This window comes from Perissodus microlepis, chromosome 3, assembly GCF_051167445.1.
Source record: "Perissodus microlepis isolate ML-2025 ecotype Zambia chromosome 3, ASM5116744v1, whole genome shotgun sequence".
Lineage (NCBI taxonomy): Eukaryota > Metazoa > Chordata > Actinopteri > Cichliformes > Cichlidae > Perissodus > Perissodus microlepis.
This window is the reverse complement of record NC_140463.1, coordinates 51,251,108-51,273,907: the sequence shown is the minus strand read 5'-3', so window position 1 is coordinate 51,273,907 and position 22,800 is coordinate 51,251,108. Positions and strand designations below refer to the sequence as shown.

The 22,800-nt window shown below is 44.8% G+C and overlaps 1 protein-coding gene across 7 annotated transcripts in view; it reads right to left on the bottom strand.

Moving 5' to 3' along the window:
• The window catches only part of LOC146391823 (protein NLRC3-like), a 62,825-nt gene that overhangs the window by 10,959 nt on the left and 29,066 nt on the right, over window positions 1-22,800 (bottom strand). For 6 of the 7 annotated variants that reach the window (XM_084915699.1, XM_084915732.1, XM_084915715.1 and 3 more), the window contains one exon: window positions 11,414-11,587. In XM_084915699.1, coding sequence (XP_084771825.1) covers window positions 11,414-11,587 — 174 coding nt within the window. The remainder of the gene's footprint in view (window positions 1-11,413; window positions 11,588-22,800) is intronic. The other variant, XM_084915747.1, reaches the window with a different exon arrangement.

The window sequence follows — 22,800 nt, the reverse complement described above, 5'->3', positions numbered from 1 at the left end:
TTAGAGCAACACAAGATGCCTGGGACAGTTCAGCCATAACTTTAAACTTTTCCTACTCATACATGTTTGGAACGATCTTGTCATACTGAAGTGGACGCGCAACGAAATATCATAGCGTGGCTCAAGCACGTTCATCACAGTTTATACCCCTTGTTTTGCACAATGCAATACGGCCTCCCGTCTGCAGCTAAACACCACAGTAGCTTTTGTAATAGCTTTAGCCCAGTAGGATTGGGCAGCAAAGGGCTGCTTAAATGCCGCAAACTCCTCTACTCTGCTACTTAGACCGCTAGCGCTGACCATAACTACCGCTTGACAGATTGACCACGCGCACCATACACATACTTTTTTTTCCTTTTCCAAATCTTCGGATCACGCGCGTACTGAACCGTGGAGTGGGATCGGTTCGGATTTCGGATCAACTGTGATCCGTTGCACCACTACTCCTCACTACGTATGACACTGGATACTTTAACTGTTGTGAAAAATAAAACCTCAAACCAGAAGTATTTGAATCCATGGTATAATTCTCAAACACGTAGACTACAGCAGATGACTCGTAAGCAGGAGAGGGAATGGCGTGTCACAAATTTAGAAGATCATCATTTAGCCTGGAGAAATAGTTTGCCGCTTTATAAGAAAGCCCTCCGTAAAGCTAGAACATCTTACTACTCATCACTGATTGAAGAGAATTAGAACAACCCTAGGTTTCTCTTCAGCACTGTAGCCAGGCTGACAAAAAGTCAGAGCACTGTTGAGCCAACCATCCTTTAACTTTAACTAGTAATGCTCTTACAAATGCTCAATCCTCTCAGTAAGAAAATCCCAAAAAACTGATTCTGTTCATCTGGATGTAGCATTTGACTTTTTCGTCACTCATCCAAGTGACTTCTTAAGTCTCAGCTGACTGCAGATTTCCACAACCTTATAAACCAGGGGTGTCAAACTCAAATGAGCCGCGGGCCACTGCTGGCACCGTCATCTCATTAGAGGACCACTTTAGTATTCAAATGGTACAAAAAACCCCTGAAACAAACAAGAAAACAACAACAATGTAGTTTTTTTTATATATATATTTCAAATATTCTATTTCATTCAATTCAATTCCATTTTATTTATATAGTGCCAAATCACAACAACAGTTGCCTCAAGGCGCCTTATATTGTAAGGTAGACCCTACAATAATACATACACTGTGTGCACAATTATTAGGCAAGTAGGTATTTTGGCCATATCATAATTTTTACGCATCTTGTCCAACTTCAAGCTGTATAAACTTGAGTGCTTATTGGGTTTTAGTATATCAGGTGATCAGTATTTGCGTAATGAGTGAGGGTGTGGCCTAAGGAGATCAACACTCTATATAAAGGTGTGCATAATTATTAGGCAGCTTCTCTCCCTCAGGCGAAATGGGCGAAAAAAGGGATTTGATGGACTCTGAAGGATGCAGCACTCTTGAAATTGCAAAGATATTGGGGTGTGACCACAGAACCATCAAATGTTTTGTTGCAAATAGTCAACAGGCTCGCAAGAAATGTATTGAGAAAAAAACAAACAAGTTAACTGCCAAAGATTTGAGAAGAATCAAACGTGAAGCTACCAGGAACCCATTATACTCCAGTGCTGCCATATTCCTGAACTGCGATGTGGTACTATAAGGTCATTAAGATAAGATGGGGCATGAATATTCAAGACCTTGTATGTGAGGAGCAGGATTTTGAATTCTGGATTTAACAGGGAGCCAATGAAGGGAAGACAATGCAGGATAAATATGCTCTCTCTTTCTAGTCCCTGTCAGTACTCTTGCTGCAGCATTTTGGATTAATTGAAGGCTTTTCGGGGAGTTTTTAGGACTTCCTGATAATAATGAATTAATGAATTACAGTAGTCCAGCCTAGAAGTAATAAATGCATGAATTAGTCTGTGTCCTTGTGAATTGTTTCTTGTTTCCTCTTTTATTGTGAAGGTCTGTGTCTCATGTGAGTGTATTCAGTTTGGCTTCCCCTGTCTCGTCTTGACAATTACTTCCAGCTGTGTTCCCCACCTGTTTGTAAACTCCCTGTGTTCTTCTGTGTGCATTTAAGTCGTGTCTACTCGTGTGGTGGTCGTTGGTCTGTCTGCATATCCACCGTGTGTTCACCCTGCTGTCCACCTTTATGTGCCTCTGCTCTCCCCCCTTCATGTTGATGTTAGGGTTTGCTGTTTTGTAGTTTAGTTTCTTCCAGTTTAGGTTACCTTTAGTTCTGTTCCGCCATTTTCACCTTGTGTTTTATTTTACAATAAACCACCTTCGCATCTCAGCAAGTGTCTGCTCTTGGGTCCTCATTTATTTTCTCCACACGGCTCACTCGTTAGCCGTGACAAAAGCAGTCCTAAATATTTGTTTAATATGTGCATTGAAGGACATATATTAGTCAAAAATCACCACAGGTTTCCTCACAGTGTTACTGGAGGCCAAATTAATGCCATCCAGATTAAGAATCTGGTTAGATACCATATTTCTAAGATTTTCAGGGCCGAGTGCAATAACCTCAGTTTTATCTGAATTAAAAGCAGAAAGTTAGCGGCCATCCAGGTCTTTATGTCTTTAAGACATTCCTGCAGTTTAACTAATTGGTGTGTATAACACACACACTGGCTTCATGGACAGATAGAGTTTGGTGTCATCTGCATAGCAGTGAAAATGTATCCTATGTCTTCTGATGATCCTGCCTAAGGGAAGGATGTGTAATGTAAACAGAACTGGTCCTAGCACTGAACCCTGTGGAACTCCATAATTAACCTCAGTGTATGAAGAAGACTCACCATTTACATATTGTATAACAAGACTGCAAACGTGAACACAATTTTTTTTTCTCACTATTAACTAAGTGAAGCCTTTCATTGAACTACCAAATAAACAAATTGTTACTCTCTTTCTGGTCAAACATGCGACAGCACTTCTGCTAAAATTTTGTTCATATTTAACAAAATAAAAATGCAGACATAAGTGTAAACATTACCCATATAGTAGACAGGTCTGGCCCAGATCCGGTGTCAAGCCGGCACTGCTGGCTGACTTCTGGCATAGTAAGTGGTTTGTCATCCAGATATGGGCCAGGCCTGGCATAGATGGCACTGTTTATGTGATAGCATGCCACATCTTTCCCAATTGTGGTTTGGTTTATGTGGCCCAGGCTCATAGAAAACAGGTGGCCCGGATCAAGCTGGCACTTCTGACTGACTGGTGTCATGGCAGGGTGTATGTCAACCAGACGTGTGCCAGGTCTGGCAATGATGGCACTAACCCATCTAAAAACGAAATTGATCAATTTCTCAACAACATAACTCTTCCAAAATTATTAGACACCCAAAATATGGCACTGGATTTGCCACTGATGCCAGGTGAACTCCAGGAAGCTCTGATAAGTATGCCCAATAATAAGGCTCCAGGTCCAGACGGTTTTCCAACAGATTTTTACAAAGAATTCTGGACAATTCTGGCACCAGTTTTTCACAGGATGTTGCAGGAAATCAAAGAAAATGGTAGACTACCACCAAATATGAACTCTGCAAATATCAGTCTCTTACAAAAACCAGGCAAAGACCCTGTATTTCCTTCAAGCTATCGTCCAATATCCCTTATTAATGTAGACCTTAAAATAATCTGCAAAGCTCTCTCAAAGAGATTAGAGAAAATAACCCCCCTTTTAATTCATCCTGACCAAACTGGTTTTATAAAAGGTAGGCACTCATCAACAAATACACGTAGATTACTTAATTTAATAGACTACTCATGCAGTAAAAACACTGAAACCATAATATTTTCTTTCGATGCAGAAAAAGCATTTGACAGAGTTAACTGGAAATTTCTATTTGCAACTTTACATAAATTTGGTTTTGGACCTTGTTTCATAAACTGGTTAAAAATATTATATAACTCCCCAACAGCTTGTGTCAGAACAAATGACCAAACATCCTCCCGCTTCTCTCTTCTGAGGGGCACCAGACAGGGATGCCCACTCTCCCCTTCACTGTTTGCAATTTTTATTGAGCCATTAGCAGCAGCAATTAGACAGGCTACAACAATTAAGGGCATAAAATGTAAGAATAAAGAACATAAAATCAGCCTTTATGCAGATGATGTGTTACTTTTTCTCCAAAACTCACAAACCAATATCTCTGGGGTAATTGCATTGATAAATTCCTTCTCAAGTGTCTCAGATTATTCAATTAACTGGTCGAAATCAACAGTTCTCCCGATTAATTGCTCCTTCCATAATTCTTCTCCTTCCCCACTGCAATGTGGAAATATAAAATATTTAGGTATTAATGTCTCTCCTAAACTTTCAGAATGAACTAAATTAAACCACATCCCACTTTTAAAGACAGTAGAAGGCGACCTGGCTAGATGGAAATCTTTACCTATATCACTCATGGGAAGGGTTGCCGCTATAAAAATGATGGTCTTGCCAAAAATAAACTATTTATTTTCAATGATCCCAAATAAGCCATCACAAGATTGGTTCAGATCTCTAGACTCGTATATTTCTAAATTCCTTTGGAAAGATAAACCCCCACGTATCAGCTTAAAAACAATACAAAGGACCAAGGATAAAGGAGGATTAGATCTGCCTAACTTTAATCACTATTTTTTTGCCAACAGGCTTCAGTTCATCTCTAGATGGTTTAAACACACCCTCTTAGATGAACCTTGGATAGATGTAGAACAGGCACTATGTAATAACCTAGAAATTTCAGACCTACCATTTATCAGCTCAAACATCAAACGACATGAATGCTTTAAAAGCATCAATATTAACTCTTCTCTGACAGCATGGTGGGAGTTTCTAAAAATGACAGAGTCTTCATTAATCCCATGCAAACGTACACCTATCTGGAACAATCCGGACATATTACAAAACAATAATATGATAAACTTTCCAGATTGGAGTTGCAAAGGAATTAAATACTTGGAACATATGTAAAAGTAAAGTAAAGTAAAGTGTGTGTGTTGGTCCCCATAGGGAAATAGTTCCTCTGCATTTAACCCATTCACCCAGTGAAGCAGTGGGCAGCCACCAATGCAGCGCCCGGGGAGCAGTGTGTAGGGACGGTACCTTGCTCAGGGGTACCTCAGGGTAGCCGTTCAGTGGAGTCGAACCCCCGACCTTCCGATCATGGGGCCACCACTCTACCTACTAAGCTATCCCTGCCCTATGTTGGAAGGAACAGACTTTATTTCGTTTGACAGACTAGTTACACAATATTGGATCAACAAGAAACGATTTTTGGAATATCAACAAATTAAATCCATAGTAAAAAAGAAATTTAATCCCAGTGAAGCTGAATTACAAACACCACCAAGTGTGGTACAATTTTTTTAGTCTAAAACCCCCCAAATTATTGTCTAAAATATACAGAACACTTTCTAATATAGATGAATCAATATCCCTTCCTATTGCAAAATGGGAAGCAGATTTATCAATCAACTTAGACCCAAACCTTTGGTCTCAGATATGCTTAAAAACCTTTCAATGGATCACAAATCCCAGTTTGCAATTAATACAATACAAAATATTACACAGAGTGCACTATACTGGTCATAGGATGTTCAAGATGGGCTATACGCCTTCCAACAACTGCTCACACTGCACAGCAAATACACCGGACAATTACATCCACGCTCTTTGGCTCTGTCCACCAGTTCAGAAATTTTGGCGTGAGATATGTGAAGACTTATCAAAGTGTCTGAAATGTAACATTCCAGCCTCCCCTTTAGTATGCTTGCTGGGCAACTTGGATGAGATCACTGCAGAAATAAACACAGCCCACGTTGTTTTTACGGCCCTATGCATTGCCAAGAAAATGGTCCTCATTAACTGGAAAAATAAAAATAATCTTAATTCTAACCAATATAAAAACCATCTAATAGATCACATTAGTCTTGATACAACATCTGCCATCACATTTGATCAATCCCTTTGGGCTCCGTTGATCGGCTTCATCACCTAGTGGGGGTGGGGGGTCATGGTTTGGTCCTGCCTTCGCTATTGTGGTTGATATGGGGGTAGGGACGGCTTTAGGGCGTCTGGGGAGTCCCTAGGGACGTTTCCCTAGGGGGCCTAACCTGGGGGCTGTGGCCATGACCTGGTTAGGAGCTCTGGGGGCTCTTAGATGGTGTTTTCCCTGTGGCTGCGTACAGCAGAGATGGGGGAGGGTCTGTGCTGGCGGACGTTGGTTACTGGCCTGGTAGCCTGGCTGCCCCTGGGAGGGTCCGGGACGGGCGTGGAGGCTTGGGGGTCTGGGGGTGCTCCGCCCCCCGGTCTGGGGTGCTGGCCGGGCCTTGGGGGCTTGGGTCCTGGCTGTTGTGTCGCCGGAGCAGTGGGCGGGTGGGTGCAGGGGTGCTCAGCCCCAGTGCAGAGGACCTCTGGTGCATCGGCCCAACTAGGGGGCTCTCTAACTGGTGGGGAGGTTGTTATATCTTTGCAGGTGGTCTCCTCACCACAGGAGCTCACTCTGCAGGTAGGGGGAGAGATATAGGCGAGGTGGAGAATGAACTCAACCTGGGTGTCTATTGTCTTGTGTAGTTTGGGAGATGATTGGATGATGGGGTGGGTGCAGTTTTCTCTGGGGTGGAGTCGGGTGGGCTGCCCCGGACTCTGTGGGGCTGGGCGGTGCTGCTGCTGCGGGCCCCGGTCCGGATGGGCCTGGGCCCCCTTGCCCTGGTGGGTTCCAGAGTGTGGGGGTGCCTACTGGGGTCAGCGGGGGAGCTGGCCCCAGGGAGGGGCCACTTGCCCCTCCCTTTCTTCCCCCCCCATCCTCAGCTGCCTCCCTATTCCCGCTCTACCACTCCCACCCACACACGCAGGGCTTGGGGTGCAGGTATGTCACCACGGTGCAGGGGAGGCACTCCCCCTCTGTCCCCTTCTGGCCGCCTGTGCCTCAATTTTATTCTGCAACCTAGACATCCACATCACTCACACTCTCACATAACACATACATATAGGGCCTTGGGGGTGGGCACGTTTTACAGCATCCAGAGGATGGTTGGTGTACTCCAACCCACCTCTGGCGCTGGTGCCCTACCCTCAATTTTAAATGCATTTAGACACTAAGGGTTTTCGGGAGGAGCCGTGCTGCTCTCTGAGAGGAAGCTAGTACCATGCTCTCCTGAGTTTTAAATGCACTTTAGAACAGCACACAGCAACACTACATATGAGCGGGCGTAGGGAGGTTTGAGGTCTTCACTCACCCCGGTTCTGTTAGCCGTCAGGGCTGGGGGGCTGGGAGGAGGTGCTGGCCGTCAGACTGGGGTCTGGGATGCGGGGCCTCCCTGCTACTGCAGATAAGGAGGTGGTCCGCTTGCCTCCACCCCAAGAGAAGGGTTACATCTCCTGGGTCTAGGTGCGGCTTGCCCCTCTGAGGGCAGGGGTACCTGGACCTGGGATATAGAGTATGTTTGGGGAGTGTAACTGTCTGTGCAGTGTCTATTTGTGTCTGTCTACACGTTGGGTGAGTGCCGAGTATTTGGTTGTGCATATGGGGTGGGAATGCACGTCTGTGTCCGCATGTGCCTGTTCGTCTGTGTCTATATGTCAGGTTGGGTCTTAGACTCAACCTCTCTGGGTACATCTCAGGCCCTCCAAAGTACGGAGGCCTATCTCCCCTCACCACACTCCCTGCCGGTGGCTGATGCCCTCAGACGATGGTGTGTTGGTGGTCCTTGTCGTCTGGGGCTGGGCGCTCATGTATGTACCGGCTCACTCCTGGTGGCCGATTGGCGGGGCCGGGCGCCTGCGGCCAGGCTGGGCTCCTTCGGGGGGGTGGGATGCCCTCAGGCCTCTGGCCTCTGAGCCTGAAGCTCGGTCCTCTCTGGCACAGCTGGCTGCCGGCAGAGCCCGCGGGCACGCCACACTGCAACCCCCTCTGGCCTCTGCTCCGTAGCTGCGGGGTGACCTCTCGTTTGGGGCTCTACTCTACTCAGCTCTTCCCAGGAGGGTGGCACGGTTCCCCCCCCCTTTGGTGGTCCTCCTCGGGTCCTTGTACTCTGGGGCCTCTGGATATCTGGGGCCTGGATCTCCTCCATACCTGCTTCATACCCTGGTGGACGGGGCTATGGCTCCCCACACTCCCTAGCAGATCGTTACATGGAGAAACCTTTGGAATACAAGCATGCTGATCCACACAGGTATGCACACAGGTGTACACACGGGTGTTCACAGACGCGGACTACACCTTTCTTGGCTGCTGCCTCAAAGCACATTGTGCGCTGTCTATCTTGCGTGCTGCACAATATCGTTTAATATTTAGTATCTACTGTTATCTACTGCTAGCTAGTTTATTGTGATGGTGCTGTTTTTATTATGTTGCTCTTTGTTGTTTGCTTTCTCTTCTGTTTTTTTTTCTCCATACAGGTGATCCAGGTGTTTTGTTTGTTTGTTTTTTCTTTCTTCCCCCCCTTCTCACCGTCTCTTCTCCCCTTTGGCTTTCTTTCTCTCCCTCTCTTTCTTTCATTCTTTCTCCCTGTCCTATCCCCCAGTCATGTCTGTCCCGTTTGTAGCAACCGAAAATAAAATAAATTCATAATTATAATAAAGGTCAATCAAATGGACCAATATGGCAAGGCCATGATGATCCACTTGGTAAAATAAATCCATTTGGCATCTTTCTTGGCCTTAAGACAACAATTCTGATGGCTAAAGATCCAAACGGGACACAAAAAAAAAAAAAAAAAAATGATGGCACTATTTATGTTCCTCTTTTCCTATTTTAACTAGAAGACCCAAATGCTATGTTGCAATACTATACTGCTATGGTAGCCAACATTTCAAATGCAGGCTTGACAGGTTTGAGTGTACACTTTATCCAAAACCTAGTGACGGTTTACTCATGTTTACCCTGTTTACTGGGTGGCTGTAGCTCAGACGGTAGAGCAGGTCACCTATTGATTGCAAGGTTAGTGGTTCGATCCCTGGGTCCTCCAGTCTGTGTGTCAAGAGTGTGCATGTAGTTAGTAAGCACTCGGTTTAGAGAAAGTGTGTGAATGTGGCATGTTGCATGTTGAGCACTTTGAATAATCCAAGAGAGTAGAAAAGCGCTGTGTAAGAATCAGTCTATTCACTGAACAGTGTTTTGTCATGTTACTTTTGCACGATTATGTTCCGGCACATGTTGTTATTACATGGCTTGATTAAGGTACACATTAGGGCTGACATCTGGGGCCAGAGCTGAACCTGTTCTGGGCCAGCACAGGGCCAGCAGCGTGTCTGTAACCGGCCTTGTGCTGGCCCATGTGTGGGCCACCTCTGGCAAACCAGATCTGGGCCACCAAAGGGCCGTCATTCTTTGCGGTATGAGGCCCATGTATAAGCACATTGTGTGGGCCAGGTCCGGGCCGTACCAATTTTGCTATGTGGGTAGTTTTTGACTGCTCGTGAAAATTGTGTTATTTGCAAATAAACCTGTCACTGAACTAACACAGCCAATCCCTCAACATGTTTGCAGTCTCTTCTTACCTCGGCCAGGTCCGCGGCTATGAACCATGGTAAAGAGATTTCTGGCTAATACGTCGGGTTCCGCGTCGGGCTCGTAGCTGGTAACTAGCTTTACTGTCTGGGTCAGCTTTGCTAGTGAGAGACAGAAAGAGGCGTTGAAAGGCTGCTCCAACGGAACTTATTGTTTCGGAGGAAACACGAACATAGTGTACAGTCGAGTCTTAATAGCTTACTTACAACTGGGCTCGTCAGGCACTCTTTTTGGCTGCAGTGGTTATTATTATATTTACATGCTTCCGTCTCCCGTTTCTGGTCAGTGACAACTCTTACTTTTCGACTCATCTTTTTTTTTTCCCTCCCTCGCGTTCACAGACACATGACGGGTATGGCAGTCCATTCTCCCTGCAGCACGGACTACACTGCCCATGAGGTTACAGAGAACACTCTGCTTATACTGCCTTCATATCAAATCATTTTTCTGAACAATAATTAAATAAAATATTTCTTCATGTCAGTATGCATGTAGAGGTGGCGTGGGCTGCAAGTGGACGGAGGTCCGCGAGTTTGAGACCTCTGTTATAAACAGTACCTTTGCACAATGACTGAAACCACCCCAGTGAATGAACAAATGGATGTGATGTCAGTTTCTTGATCATTATTCAATTCAATTCAATTCAATTAAACTTTATTGATCCCCGAAGGCTGACCCCGAAGGAAATTGGGTTAAGGCTGCTGACGTTTTGCCAGCGCCATCTTACCCTTCCGACCATACATACATTACACAACATCACATGGGGAAGACAGGTCAGAGAGGTATAACAATGGAAAATGCACAACATGAGGAAAGACGGGGAGAAAAATGAACTCCCCCCAGACTGAGCTCCAACAGGGAGATCAGTTTGAGAACAGAAAAAAAACACCTCATCACATAACACATGGATCATCACATCTCACAACATAGAAGACATAAGCTTCAAAGGCGTTTGGAGGGGGTGGGGGGGTAAGTGTAGGTCTGTGTCCGGGTACATGCGTATGTGTGCATGTGAGTGTGTGTGTGTCTGTTCCGTGTTCAGCCGAGAGAAAGTGTCCCTTCACCCGGTCAGGCAAAAGTCAACAATCTTCAGTCGACATGGGTGGCCTTGAATGAGGATGGAGATAGTCACAACAAACACAATCTAAGGGAGAATTTGTTATTCCCGTCAGCTTTCGCCTTGAGCATCCAGCTAGCGCCAGGGGGCCTGCATGAGATGAAGATGGTAGATGTTTTGGTTAGTGCGAACAAACTGCTTCCAATTTTACAGTAGGTCTAATGTCCATCACTGGTCACCAGGTCTCTCAATTCCCATTGTTCTTCTCCAAGATCTTGTCCATATAGCAGAGCCATGAGCTTCTCCAAGATCCTATCCATATTGCATTCACAAAAACACAGTCTGAGTACTCACAGCCCTGCCCATCGTCTATCATGTCGTCCAGCCTTGTCGGATTTTGAACAGCTGTAGCCGCTTCTTGTTCTTTGATGAGCCAGGTCCGAGCCAGCTCCAATCAGCCAGAACTCTATAATCGTGGTTTCGAATTGGTAGATGTCGTTCAATGTCTTCCATCGAGAATGTCGCAAGACACACGACGCAACCGACCATCGAGTATCCCGCAGCACATGTCTCCGCAGGACGATCAGGCTCTCCCAAGTCCAGGTGTTTGTCAGTTTCATTAAGGCACCAGTTGATCAAATCCATAATTCTTCTTTAGGTTTTTAGAGAACAAGTCTGGGAGACTCTCTAAGGGTTTTCGAATAAGCAAGACTACACAAAAGACATGAGAAGCCAAGCAGGAAAGATAAGGGAGAGGGAGAAGGAGAAAATGCGACTGCCTCCATCAAGAGGCAAATATATGTAAAATGTTTCCATTTCTTCCTCCTCTATCAGACATTATCTCCATACCTGAGAGTGTCCAGTCTCCAATGCAAATCGTTCAGTCCTGCTGACAGCAGCTTCATTCCCGAGTCTCCTGGATGATTGTAGCTCAGGTCCAGCTCTCTCAGATGGGAGGGGTTGGAGCTCAGGGCAGAGGCCAGAGAAGTACAGCCTCTTGCTGTAATCAGACAGCCTGAGAGTCTACAGAAACAAACAACAACAACAAAAATCCAGCAGTTAACACACCACAGCCAAAAGAAGATACAGAGGAAGATCATCAAACTTCACTGAATTTAATTTCATCACATTTAATTTATACAACACCAAATTCACAACAACTTGCTCTATATTCTAAGATGCAGACCAAGTAAGACCATACCCTATAAGAAAACCACAACGATCTGATGACCCTTTTGAGCAAGCACTTGACAGCAGTGGGAAGGGAAAAATCCCTTTTAACAGGAAGAAACCTCAAGCAGGACCAGGCTCAGGAATGGTCCGCCAACAGTTGAGGAGGAGGGGGGAGAGATGAGAGACAAAAGACAAGATGTGGAAGAAAGAGATAAATTCAGAATGGTGTATATACACTGAGAGACTGAAGGGAGACGAATGAAGAAGAAGCACTGAATGTATCATGGGAATCCCCAGCAGCCAGGGCCTATTGCAGCATAACTAAGGGAGGGTTCAGGGTCACCTGATCCACTCCTAACTATAAGATTTTTCAAAAAAGAAACTTTGAAGCCTAATCTTAAAAGTTGAGATAGATCTCTCAATACCAACTGTAAGCTGGCTCAATAGACGAGGGGCCTAAAAGTTGAAGGGGATGCCTCCAATTCAATTTTTAAATACTCTTGGAACCACTAGTAAAGTAGCAGTCTGAGAGCGACATTCTCTGTTGGGTTGATATAAAATAATGAGGTCCTTAACCCTCATGTTGTGGTCATTTGATGTTAAATAATTTTGTGTTCCCTGTCAAAAATGATCATTCCATAAAGATTCATCCTGAAAACTATAATAATTGATATATTTTACTACTTCTTGTGTTAGATCTTTTAAATTACCTTAAATTCTTTTGAACAATATAGTTGTTGAAGTTCTGTTTGTTATTCATGAACTGTGTCTGATTCATCTGACTTTATACGTCTTGAATTCAAGTTCTAAAAACATCATGTCACAATCTGCAATGGCAGATTACATGGTGATGTGATGACCCACATGCAGATGAATGAGGCAGAACTGAATTTTAACGACACACGAGCCTTTATCGTGGCTGGGAACCAGTGATGGGAATAACAGCGTTACAAGTAACAGCGTTACTAATGGCGCTACTTTTTTCAGTAATGAGTAATCTAACTAATTATTATTTATATCGTTACAACGCCGTTACCGTTACTAAAAAGAAAATGCGGTGCGGTGCGGTCGCGTTACTATTTTTCAATAAACAGACGGTTGAAGCTGTCTTCAGCTTACCGCATCTTATGTCAATTGCACAGATGTAGTTGTCTACGTAAGTAATCTGGGCACTGCGATTTTAAGCAGCTGCGCACGCTCCCGTGGAGGGCAATAACTTTCTGGCACAACACCTGGAGCTCAAGGGGGGCAAAACAGTCGCATGAGTGCTGTTCAATTGGTGCTGCTGTTTCACTGAGGAAGAATAAAGTAGTCTTGGTGAGCCAGCTTTTAATTATGTTGATAGGCCACGTAAAACCAGAGTCATGATAAACAATATATACGCAGTGTTTTTTCCTGAATAGTGTCGTCACGTTTACTGTCTAAGGACAGCACTAGCAAACACTCTCTACTTATGACCCCCCCTCCCCTCCCAAAAAAAACCCCAAAAAAGAAAAAGAAAACCCAAAACAAAAACAGCCCTTTCATGTTGGTGGAAAAATGCACCATTTTGACCAATCAAAACGATATGGCAACATGACATGTGGTTGTTTAGGAAGAGGGGGAAGTTTTAGGAGTGACGGCGAGAGAAAGAGAAAGACAGCAGAAAGAGAGAGAGAGAGCGAGTTTTGAGATGTGAGAGATTTGTGACGTTTAGCATGTTCGGAGTGTGTAGTTAATGTGTTTTCTTGTGTAGTTAGTGTGTAGTGTTGTGGATAGTTTTGTGTTTTGTGTCAGAACAATGAGGCAACTGTTGTCTCCAGACAGAAAACGGAGTGGTACACCTGCTGTCAGACCTGCAGGTATCAGTCCTGTGATGTTCTCCTTTACAGTGGACAGAAATTTTTGCAGTGGCACAAATAATTTGTGTGGCATCTTTTTGAATGCAGAACACCTGATTATTATGTAAATAGTTTGAAATGGTTATAAAAAAAAAAGGGTAAAAGGTAAATGGCTGCAAATAACTTTGTTTGCAAAACTTGTGCATATGATTTTAAAATTGACAATTTATATTTGCATTTAAAGTCATGAAATATGATTCAATAAACATGTTTGTGGTTGTTACAGTAAAAATATAAATTTTATCTACTCGAATTTTATGTATTTTGTCTGATTTTAGATCAATTGTGTTAATACAGTATGTCAAAATGAAAACATAACTGTAAATTCAGACACGTGAGGTCTGAATTTACAGTAAAAATGGTACAAACAAAGGCAAAGCAAATAGTAGTTCTCTCAGAAGTAGTTAAAAATAGCCAATTATACCCTGGACCCCAGAGGGTTAAACATTTTTTTTAAAGTAACGTAATAGTTCCTTTTCAAGTAATTAATTACTTTTAGAATCTTGTGACTCAATTACTAAATCAATTATTTTTTTGAAGAAGTAACTATTAACTATAATTAAGTACCTTTTCAAAGTAACTTGCCCAACACTGCTGGGAACAATAACCAGGGGAGAAACTAACATAAAACGTGAACTGGGGTAAAATTAGTACATGAAATCAGGAATGCCTGGTTACAAAACATGAAACAGAAAAGCAGGGAAAGTTAACAGATGAACTGACAATAAACAAAAGGATACAAAGGACTTAAATACACAGAAGAGTAATGAGGGAAGTAGAAACACATGGGGAACACAGCTGACACAAATGAACATGACACTGCCAAACTCAACACACCAAACATGGAACACAAGACTGTCAAAATAAGACAGGAAGTACAGGGAAACAGATACACACACTGAGACAGAGAGAGATGAAAGCCAGGGAACAGAGGAAGGAGAGGTAATAATGGAGAAAGTAACAGAGAGGGAAGAGCACGAGAGATCAAGCGTGGACGAGAGTGGTTGAGAGAGCATGAGGGAGAGACATGATGGGCTGGATGAAAACGAGGAGAGGAAAATGGGAACAGAAAAGGAAAACACACGCACATAAACACAAATCCACAGAGAATCCCAAATCCCAGAGAACTGCTAATAAAACAATATGTATGTGTCTGATACTTAGTGCCAGTGTATTTTATATGTAAGTGTGGTGAGACGGGGTCGGCAGTGCCGTGCAGACGCACCTGCACGGCATCCACAATCATGCCAGCCATGTTAAAAACCCGGAGAAGAAGAGGTTGTGGGGTATTGTGGTCTGCTGCATGTGCGGCTGGCAGCTTGTGAGCTGTAGCCGCAAATAAAAATGGCTCAAAACAACACTTTCTGGACCCACCGTATCTCATTCACACCACACTGGTGCCGATACCCAGGAGGCAGCACAGCAGGTCCTTACCGGAGCCAGGGAAGGGAGGACCCTGGCCCAGATGCTGGCCGAAATGGCAGCCACCCAGTGGGAGCACGAGGCGGGGGCGCGCCGTGGCAGGAAGAGCTACAGGACCAGGCTGAGTGCCACTTGGGGTGAATTGCGGAGCTGGCGATGTTGCTCCAGTCATGGTCAAAACTGCTGCCACCAACCCCACTGGTGGAACCTGGTGGTGGGTAAGCGGTGGGGGAGCCGTCTGGGACACCTCGACAGCTGGAGGTGGTGGACGAGGCGAGCGGGGGTCGACGCCTGCCGGAGGAGGGGCAGCAGCCGGGTGAAGGGCTGCTCATGCGGTGGAGGAGCTGCTCCAACGGGCAGTGGAAGAAGCGCGCCGGGGTCTGCGCCGGCTGGAAGAAGATGGGCCGTTGCGCGAATGGCTGCTCCAGCCGGGAGCGGTGGAGGAACCGTGTGGGGAGACGGAGGTCCCCGCGGCAGGGGAGTCTGCTCGATCCAGGTCCAAGGTTGAGGGGGGTACGGAGGCGTGGCCGGCCTCCAGACCAGTGTCGCCACCACCGCTGGAGGCATGGCCGGCCTCCAGAAGGGACACGGCCCTGTCGTCGGGTTGGAAGCCTGTTGGGATGTAGGTTTGGCTAATCTAAACATTCATACACAGTCAAACTCTGATGGATGCATCGTAGAGCAACTTGGGTTTAGTATCTTCCTCAAACGATATTTGGCCACCCCTTTTCATCATCTATCTAAAACAATCCATGTTATTTTTTTTTCAATACTACCCTCCCTAAAAATTCTACTTTCTTTGACCATTTTCAGGAAGCATGGCCCCTGAAAATGGTCAGGAAGACAACTCTATCCCGGGCAGGGTGAACCTGAATCTTCTGCTCACAGTTATCTAAAAGATAAGATAAGATTAAAGCTGCAAGCAGCGTTATGAGGGCCCTCGCACCCCCGGCGCGTCGAGCCACGCCCAACACCTAAAACCAGCACGTCCGATCTGATGTCACATTGATGGAATTCATGCCTTTAACCACCAGCTAACATTTCATCTCATTCAATCAGGATTATAGTCATCCCACTAGGTGGCGCTCTAACCATTACTGACAAATGGCAAAACATACATTTCCGAGATCGAGTCTCATCACACCTGCGACCTTTGGGAGAGATTGGACATTGTGTTTTGGAGTAACAGCAGATTACTGCTTTTTGGCGAGTGATTGAAACTCCACGTGCCGCCATGACCACCCCGTTTCCCTGAATGTAAAAAGCTTCGCAATTTAACATCACAAAGGTCTTTAGATTCCACGCACTGGAGATCGCATCAATCTGATGAAATCCCTTGGAGGAGTTCGTCAAAGTATGGTGCCTGAAAAGAGGGGAAAATGTCGCCAAAATTGCACATTAATTTTAAAATGGCTGACTTCCTGTTGGATTTGGGATATTGCTCCAAGAGACTTTTTTGTACATCTTGATATCTCCTATAAGCTTACCAGGTTTCAGACACTGACCAAAGATGAAGCTTATACGACCAAATCCCAAGGAGGAGTTCGAAAAAGTTCGAGGCATGGAAATGGCAAAATTAGAGCCAAAATGTCACCTTCACTTCTAAATTGCGGACTTCCTGTTGGGTTTGCGTCAATGGGCCCACAGACTTTTTTGTTCGTCTCGGCATGGTACACGTGTCCCAGATTTCATACATGTAGGTCATACCCACACGGGGGGCTCGCGTTTTTCATTTTTCTAGGTGGCGCTACTGAGCCAATTTTCCCTGGCCATGTCTGAGGACATTAAAATACGTAAATTTTCACCAGACCTGACGCGTGTGCAAAATTTCATGAGTTTTTGAGCATGTTTAGGCCCTCAAAAGGCCGATTCATTTGCCGAAATAATAATAATAATAATAATAATAATAATAATAATAATAATAATAATAAACGGAGCAGATACAATAGGGCCTTCGCACTTTTAGTGCTCGGGCCCTAATAAGAAACGGAGCAGATACAATAGGGCCTTCGCACTCTCGGTGCTCGGGCCCTAATAATAATAAACAGAGCAGATACAATAGGGCCTTCGCACTTTTAGTGCTCGGGCCCTAATAATAATAATAAACAGAGCAGATACAATAGGGCCTTTGCACTTTTAGTGCTCGGGCAAAATTTTTTTGTCATACACATGCTCAATGCAGCAAGAGAGACAGAGGAGCAGAGGAATAAAATATACAATATGTACAATAGAATACAAGTATACAGTAAAATAAAGTAGGGTAGGATAGTGCAAAATATAATATCAAATAACTGTAACAAGCAACAATATAACTATATCCTGAAAATTAAATAGCTTAGCTTAGCTATCAGTGCAGGTGATTCTAAAAGTGAGATAGTATTGTGCAAATGGATAAAAGAGTAGCAGCATATGATAGGGAGATGAAACAAACATTCAATGAAAAACTGTTCGGTGATATTGCACGGTCTGAATGGAAACAGAATAGCTTTGTTATTAATCCTCAGGAAAATCACCAACAGAGTAAGGAAGAGTTGTACAGTTTTATTTTATTTTACAGTTTTGTTTTATTATTGCCACTGGCACAAAAGATTTACTGTCATGGTGCTGGGTCGTTGACCCAGCGTTTTGGGTTTTATATGATTATTTTCCTCTGTTCTAGTTTATTCTGATTTTGGTATCCTGTGTCCTCCCCTTGTGCCCGGTTTATGTCCCTAAGTTCGCGTTTTGGATTTCCTCTTTTATTCTGAAGGTCTGTGTCTGTGGTCATTGTGTTCAGCTTGTATCCTCCAGTCATTATGTGTATTAGAATCAGCTGTGTCTCCCACCTGTATGCCATTTCCTGGTCTCCTTGTGTGTGTATATATAGTGGGTGTCGGTCTGCGTTTGTTGTCGGCTCGTCTGTGTTCCATGGTGTTTCGTTTCCTCTCTCTGCGTCTCTCTGCCCCGCACCCTGTTTCGTATGTCCTCAGGTTTGTTATTTAGTTTTCCCAGTTTAGGTTTCTTTAGTCATTTGTCATTTGCCTGTTTTGCCACTCCGCCACTTGTAAATGAACGTCACTCGTATCATCAGTCACTGCCTGCATTTTGGGTCCTTTTTCCTCCCACACCACACGGCTCGCCCCGGCAGCCGTGACATTTACTGTGGCGGTCAGTTCTGGATTTCAGTGCTGTTAAGGGAAAATTGTACTGAGTAGTCAGTATAAGCTTTTAACGATATAAGTTTATTTGTGATAGAATACTGCATGATGACCTTTTCCTTGCTTAGAACTGATTGTTCTTTTCATTGCTTAGAACTGATTGTTATTTAAAACTGACCTCGCACACACACACACACACACATGCACATGCTCACGTCACTGAACAAATGTATTCATTTTCCTTGTGTATAAATAAAGACAAGTGCAAGAACAGAGTGCGCACTTCACAGGGCCCCCACTCTGATGTGAGCGCTCTGTGAACGCCCTTGCAAGTAAAAACCTACAGCGTGTGTGTCTCCACTCTCTGACTCTCAGCTGAAGAAGTGTCATTTAGAATAAATCTCTGGACAGGTGCGATGAGTCTTTTGCTGCAAGTGCTCCGATGGTCCATCATGGAGGCGCGCATGGGGTGGGAGGGGTTATCCATGATACAAAGAAAATTTTTTTATCATTCTCCTCTCAGACACCTCCAGGTTCTCCAGTCTGACACCCAGGACAGAACCAGCCTTTTTAATCAGTTTGTTCAGGCTGTTGGCTTCGGCTGTCTTCACCCCACTGCCCGAGCACACAGCTGCAAAGAACACAACACTATCTACCACAGAGTGATAGAACATTGTCAGCATTTTCCTACAAACATTAAAGGACCTGAGCTGCCTCAGTAGGAAAACCGACTCTGCCCTTTTTAAAGACAGCATTAGTGTTCTTGGTTCAGTCCAGTTTACAGTCCAAGCGTACCCCCCGGTACAGGGAGTCCTCCACGATCTCTACATCAGCCCCTCTGATGGTGACAGGGGTAGGAGTAAAGTAAAGTCCATGATCTCTTATACAGCCCACAATGGCAGAGTCATCAGAGAATTTCTGCAGATGGCATGACTAATGACTTGTACCTGAAGTCAGACGTGTAGAGGGTGAAGAGGAAGGGTGATAGGACCATCCCCTGCGGCGACCCCATACTGATCAGGATGTTATCCGAGTGGCAGCCCTTCAGCCGAACATGCTGTGGTCGACTTGTTAAATAGTCCGTGATCCAAGCTACCACTGGGGCGTCCACCTGCATTTCTGTGAGCTTATTCCCCAGCAGTGATGGTCTGATCGTGTTAAAAGCACTAGAGAAGTCAAAGAACATGACCCTCACAGTGCATCCAACAATGTCCAGGTGAGAATAAACCTGGTCCAGCAGGTAGATGATGGCATCCTCAACACCGATACGGGGTTGATAAGAAAACTGCAGGGGGTCCAGCCAAGGCTCCACCAACAGGCGCAGATTTCTCAGGATGAATCTCTCCACCGTCTTCATAACATGTGAAGTCAGAGCCACTGGCCTGTAGTCACTGGGGGTTGACGGGTTAATCTTCTTAGGGACAGGAACCAGGCAGGATGTCTTCCAGAGTGATGGGACCCTCTGCAGTTTCAGACTCATGTTGAAGAGCCGATGCAGAACTCCAGAAAGCTGGGAAGCACAGAACCTGAGGGCTCTGGGACTGACACCATCCGGGCCAGCAGCTTTACTGGAGTAGAGTCTGCCCAATTCCCTTTTGATGTCATCTTCTGAAAGGGACAGGGTGAGACAGGCTGAGGGGGCAGCAGGAGAGGGGGGAGGAGAATGGAGTAGATGGAGAAGATGAGAAGAGTTGGGTGTGGAGGTGGGAGACGCATGGCAGTCGAACCTATTGAAGTGTAGATTTAGGTTGTTTGCACTTTCAACGTCCCCATCCATCCCAACACCTTTTTTTTAAGCCAGTAATTGCCCGCATTGCATTCCACACCTCCCTGTTGTTTTCCAGCCTCCTCCTGTAAGTCTCTCTTCCCTCTGCAATCTTGGCTTTCAGCTCCTTCTGCACCATTTTCAACTGATGTATGTCCCTGTTTCTGAAAGCTCTTTTTTTCTTGTTCAGAGTCACTTTGATGTTCTTACTTACCCAGGGTTTATTGTTGGGGAAGCCAAGAATGTTTCTCTTGGGAACCACAGTGTCCACACAGAAGTTGATGTAATCCGTAACACAGCCTGTGAGATTGTCAACATTGTCCTGATGAGAATCACAAAGAACATCCCAGTCCGTTGCCTCAAAGCATCCCTGCAGTGTCTCTTCTGACTCCCTTGTCCATGTTATAACTGTTTTTATAGCTGCAGGTTGTCTCTGAAAGGCAGGTTTGTAAAGTGGCTGGAGGTGGACAAGGTTGTGAGCTGCCCTGCCCAGAGGAGGGAGAGGGATGGAGGTGTATGCCTCAGTAGCATTGGCATAAAACAGGTCCAGTGTTTTATTGTCTCTGGTTTTGCAGTCCACATACTGATTGAATGTGGGTAGAACAGTAGAGAGGTTTCGTGTGCTTAAAATCACCCGTTACAGCCACAAACGCAGAGGGGCTTTGATTCAGAAGATCCGCTGTCGCCGAGCTGATGATGTCATAAGCCTGCGCTGCGTTGGCGTCAGGGGTGATGTAAACAATGATGATAATGGCGAGGGAAAAATATTGCAATAAATAATATGGTTGAAGACCGACTGCTAACAGTTCAATATGTTTGTTACACACAGCCTTGACGTGACTGGGGGAACACCAGCGGTTGTTAACATAAAGAGCGAGTCGTCTTCCCCTCTTCTTCTCGCTGCTGCCTGGGTCCCTGTCCGCTCTCACACACGTAAATCCGTTTAGATCAACCACCAGATCCGGGATGTTTTCATGCAGCCATATCTCCATGAAACACATAACACTGCATTCTCGGAAAACTTTCTCTGTCCTTGTTAGCGTCACGATCTCATCCATCTTGTTAACCAGCGATATGACATTACCAGTCACTACTGACGGGAGAGCAGGACGGAATCTTTTCCTCCTCGGTCTCCATGCATTCCTGGCTCTGCAGCCGTGGTAGTACCTTTTGATCACCGCAGGGATCTTGTGCTGAATACCGGCATGGCTATGATGTCTGAGTCCCAGCAGCTGGTCTCAGCTATAGACAAAGGGGCAGTGTGGCATCGCGGTCATCACAGTAGTTTTACACGGAATTTTGTGTCCAAACAAGGATAAAAATTTCTCAGTTGGTTTTTCAGTTTATACTTTTTGTGTAATTAAGTAGAAAAAAAGAAATAAATAAGAGCAAAAGAAAGAAAGAGGAAAGTAATTTTCAAATGTAGAGAGCATGTTAGACAGGCTGCTATCTGAGACGATGCCGGAAGTAATATAAAAACCCACCTACAAATTCTCACATTGTTTTAGCAAAGTTGCTGTAACGCTAAACTTACGGGCGTTTTGACTGCGCGACCACGGCGCCGCATTTTCATTAATTATAACAAAATAAACAAAGTAAATGACTCACCGTTGAGTGGATCGAGTGAGAGTGCTAGAGAATTGTGTATCAATATGGTTGTCATTGTGAAAGATGATTAGATCTTAAGCAAGAATGCTCACCTCTGTTTTACACACACACACACACACACACACACACACACACACACACACACACACACACGTCTGTTCATGTCTGAACAGAGTTTTGTCATGTTACTTTTGCACTATTACATGGCTTGATTAAAGTACACATTACTTTACGGGGCAATCGTGGCTGAAGAGTTGGGAGTTCGCCTTGTAATCGGAAGGTTGCTGGTTCGAGCCCCGGCTTGGACAGTCTCGGTCATTGTGTCCTTGGGCAAGAAACTTCACCCGTTGCCTACTGGTGGTGGTCAGAGGGCCCGGTGGCGCCAGTGTCCGGCAGCCTCTACTCTGTCAGTGCACCCCAGGGTGGCTGTGGCTACAATGTAGCTGCCATCTCCAGTGTGTGAATGTGTGTGTGAATTGGTGGATGACTGGATGTGTAAAGCGCTTTGGGGTCCTTAGGGACTAGTAAACAAATATACAAATACAGGGCATTTACCATTTACCATAAGGCTGACATCTGGGACCAGAGCTGAAACTGTTCTAGGCCAGCACAGGGCTAGAAGTGTGTCTGCAAATGGCCCGTGACTGCACACAACTTACACATGGCCCACAATCTCTTTGCAAGAGGTGGCCTGCACAAGGCCAGTGGCAGACACACTTGTGGTCCTGTGCTGGCCCATGTGTAGATTACCTCTGGCAAACCTGGTCTGGGCCACCAAAGGGCCGTCATTCTTTGCGGTATGTGGGCCATGTGTAAGCACATTGTGTGGGACAGATCCGGGCCATACCAATTTTGCTATGTGGGATATTATATCATATCATATCATATCATGTCATGTCACATCATATCACTTCAAACCGAGGTGATTCAGTAATGCTGCACTAATAAATTAGACTAACTATTCATTTTAGCTAAAGTTATTAAGTTAGCTAAAGACTTGGGATGCTGTGTAGACATAAATAAACCTAAAATTGTCAAGATCCTGGGTCTTTTGACCCAGCGTTTCGAGTTTTAGTTTATTTTGATGTTTATGGTCTATGTTTAAGTTCATTAAGTTATTCAAGTTCATTTGTTTATTATATTCCCCTTGTGTTTTCAACCCGTGTGTAAAAGCTCCCTTGTCCTTGATGTGTTTCATGTCTGTGTTTCTTATGTTGTCAAGTTCATGTAGTCATGTCTGCGTTTCATTAT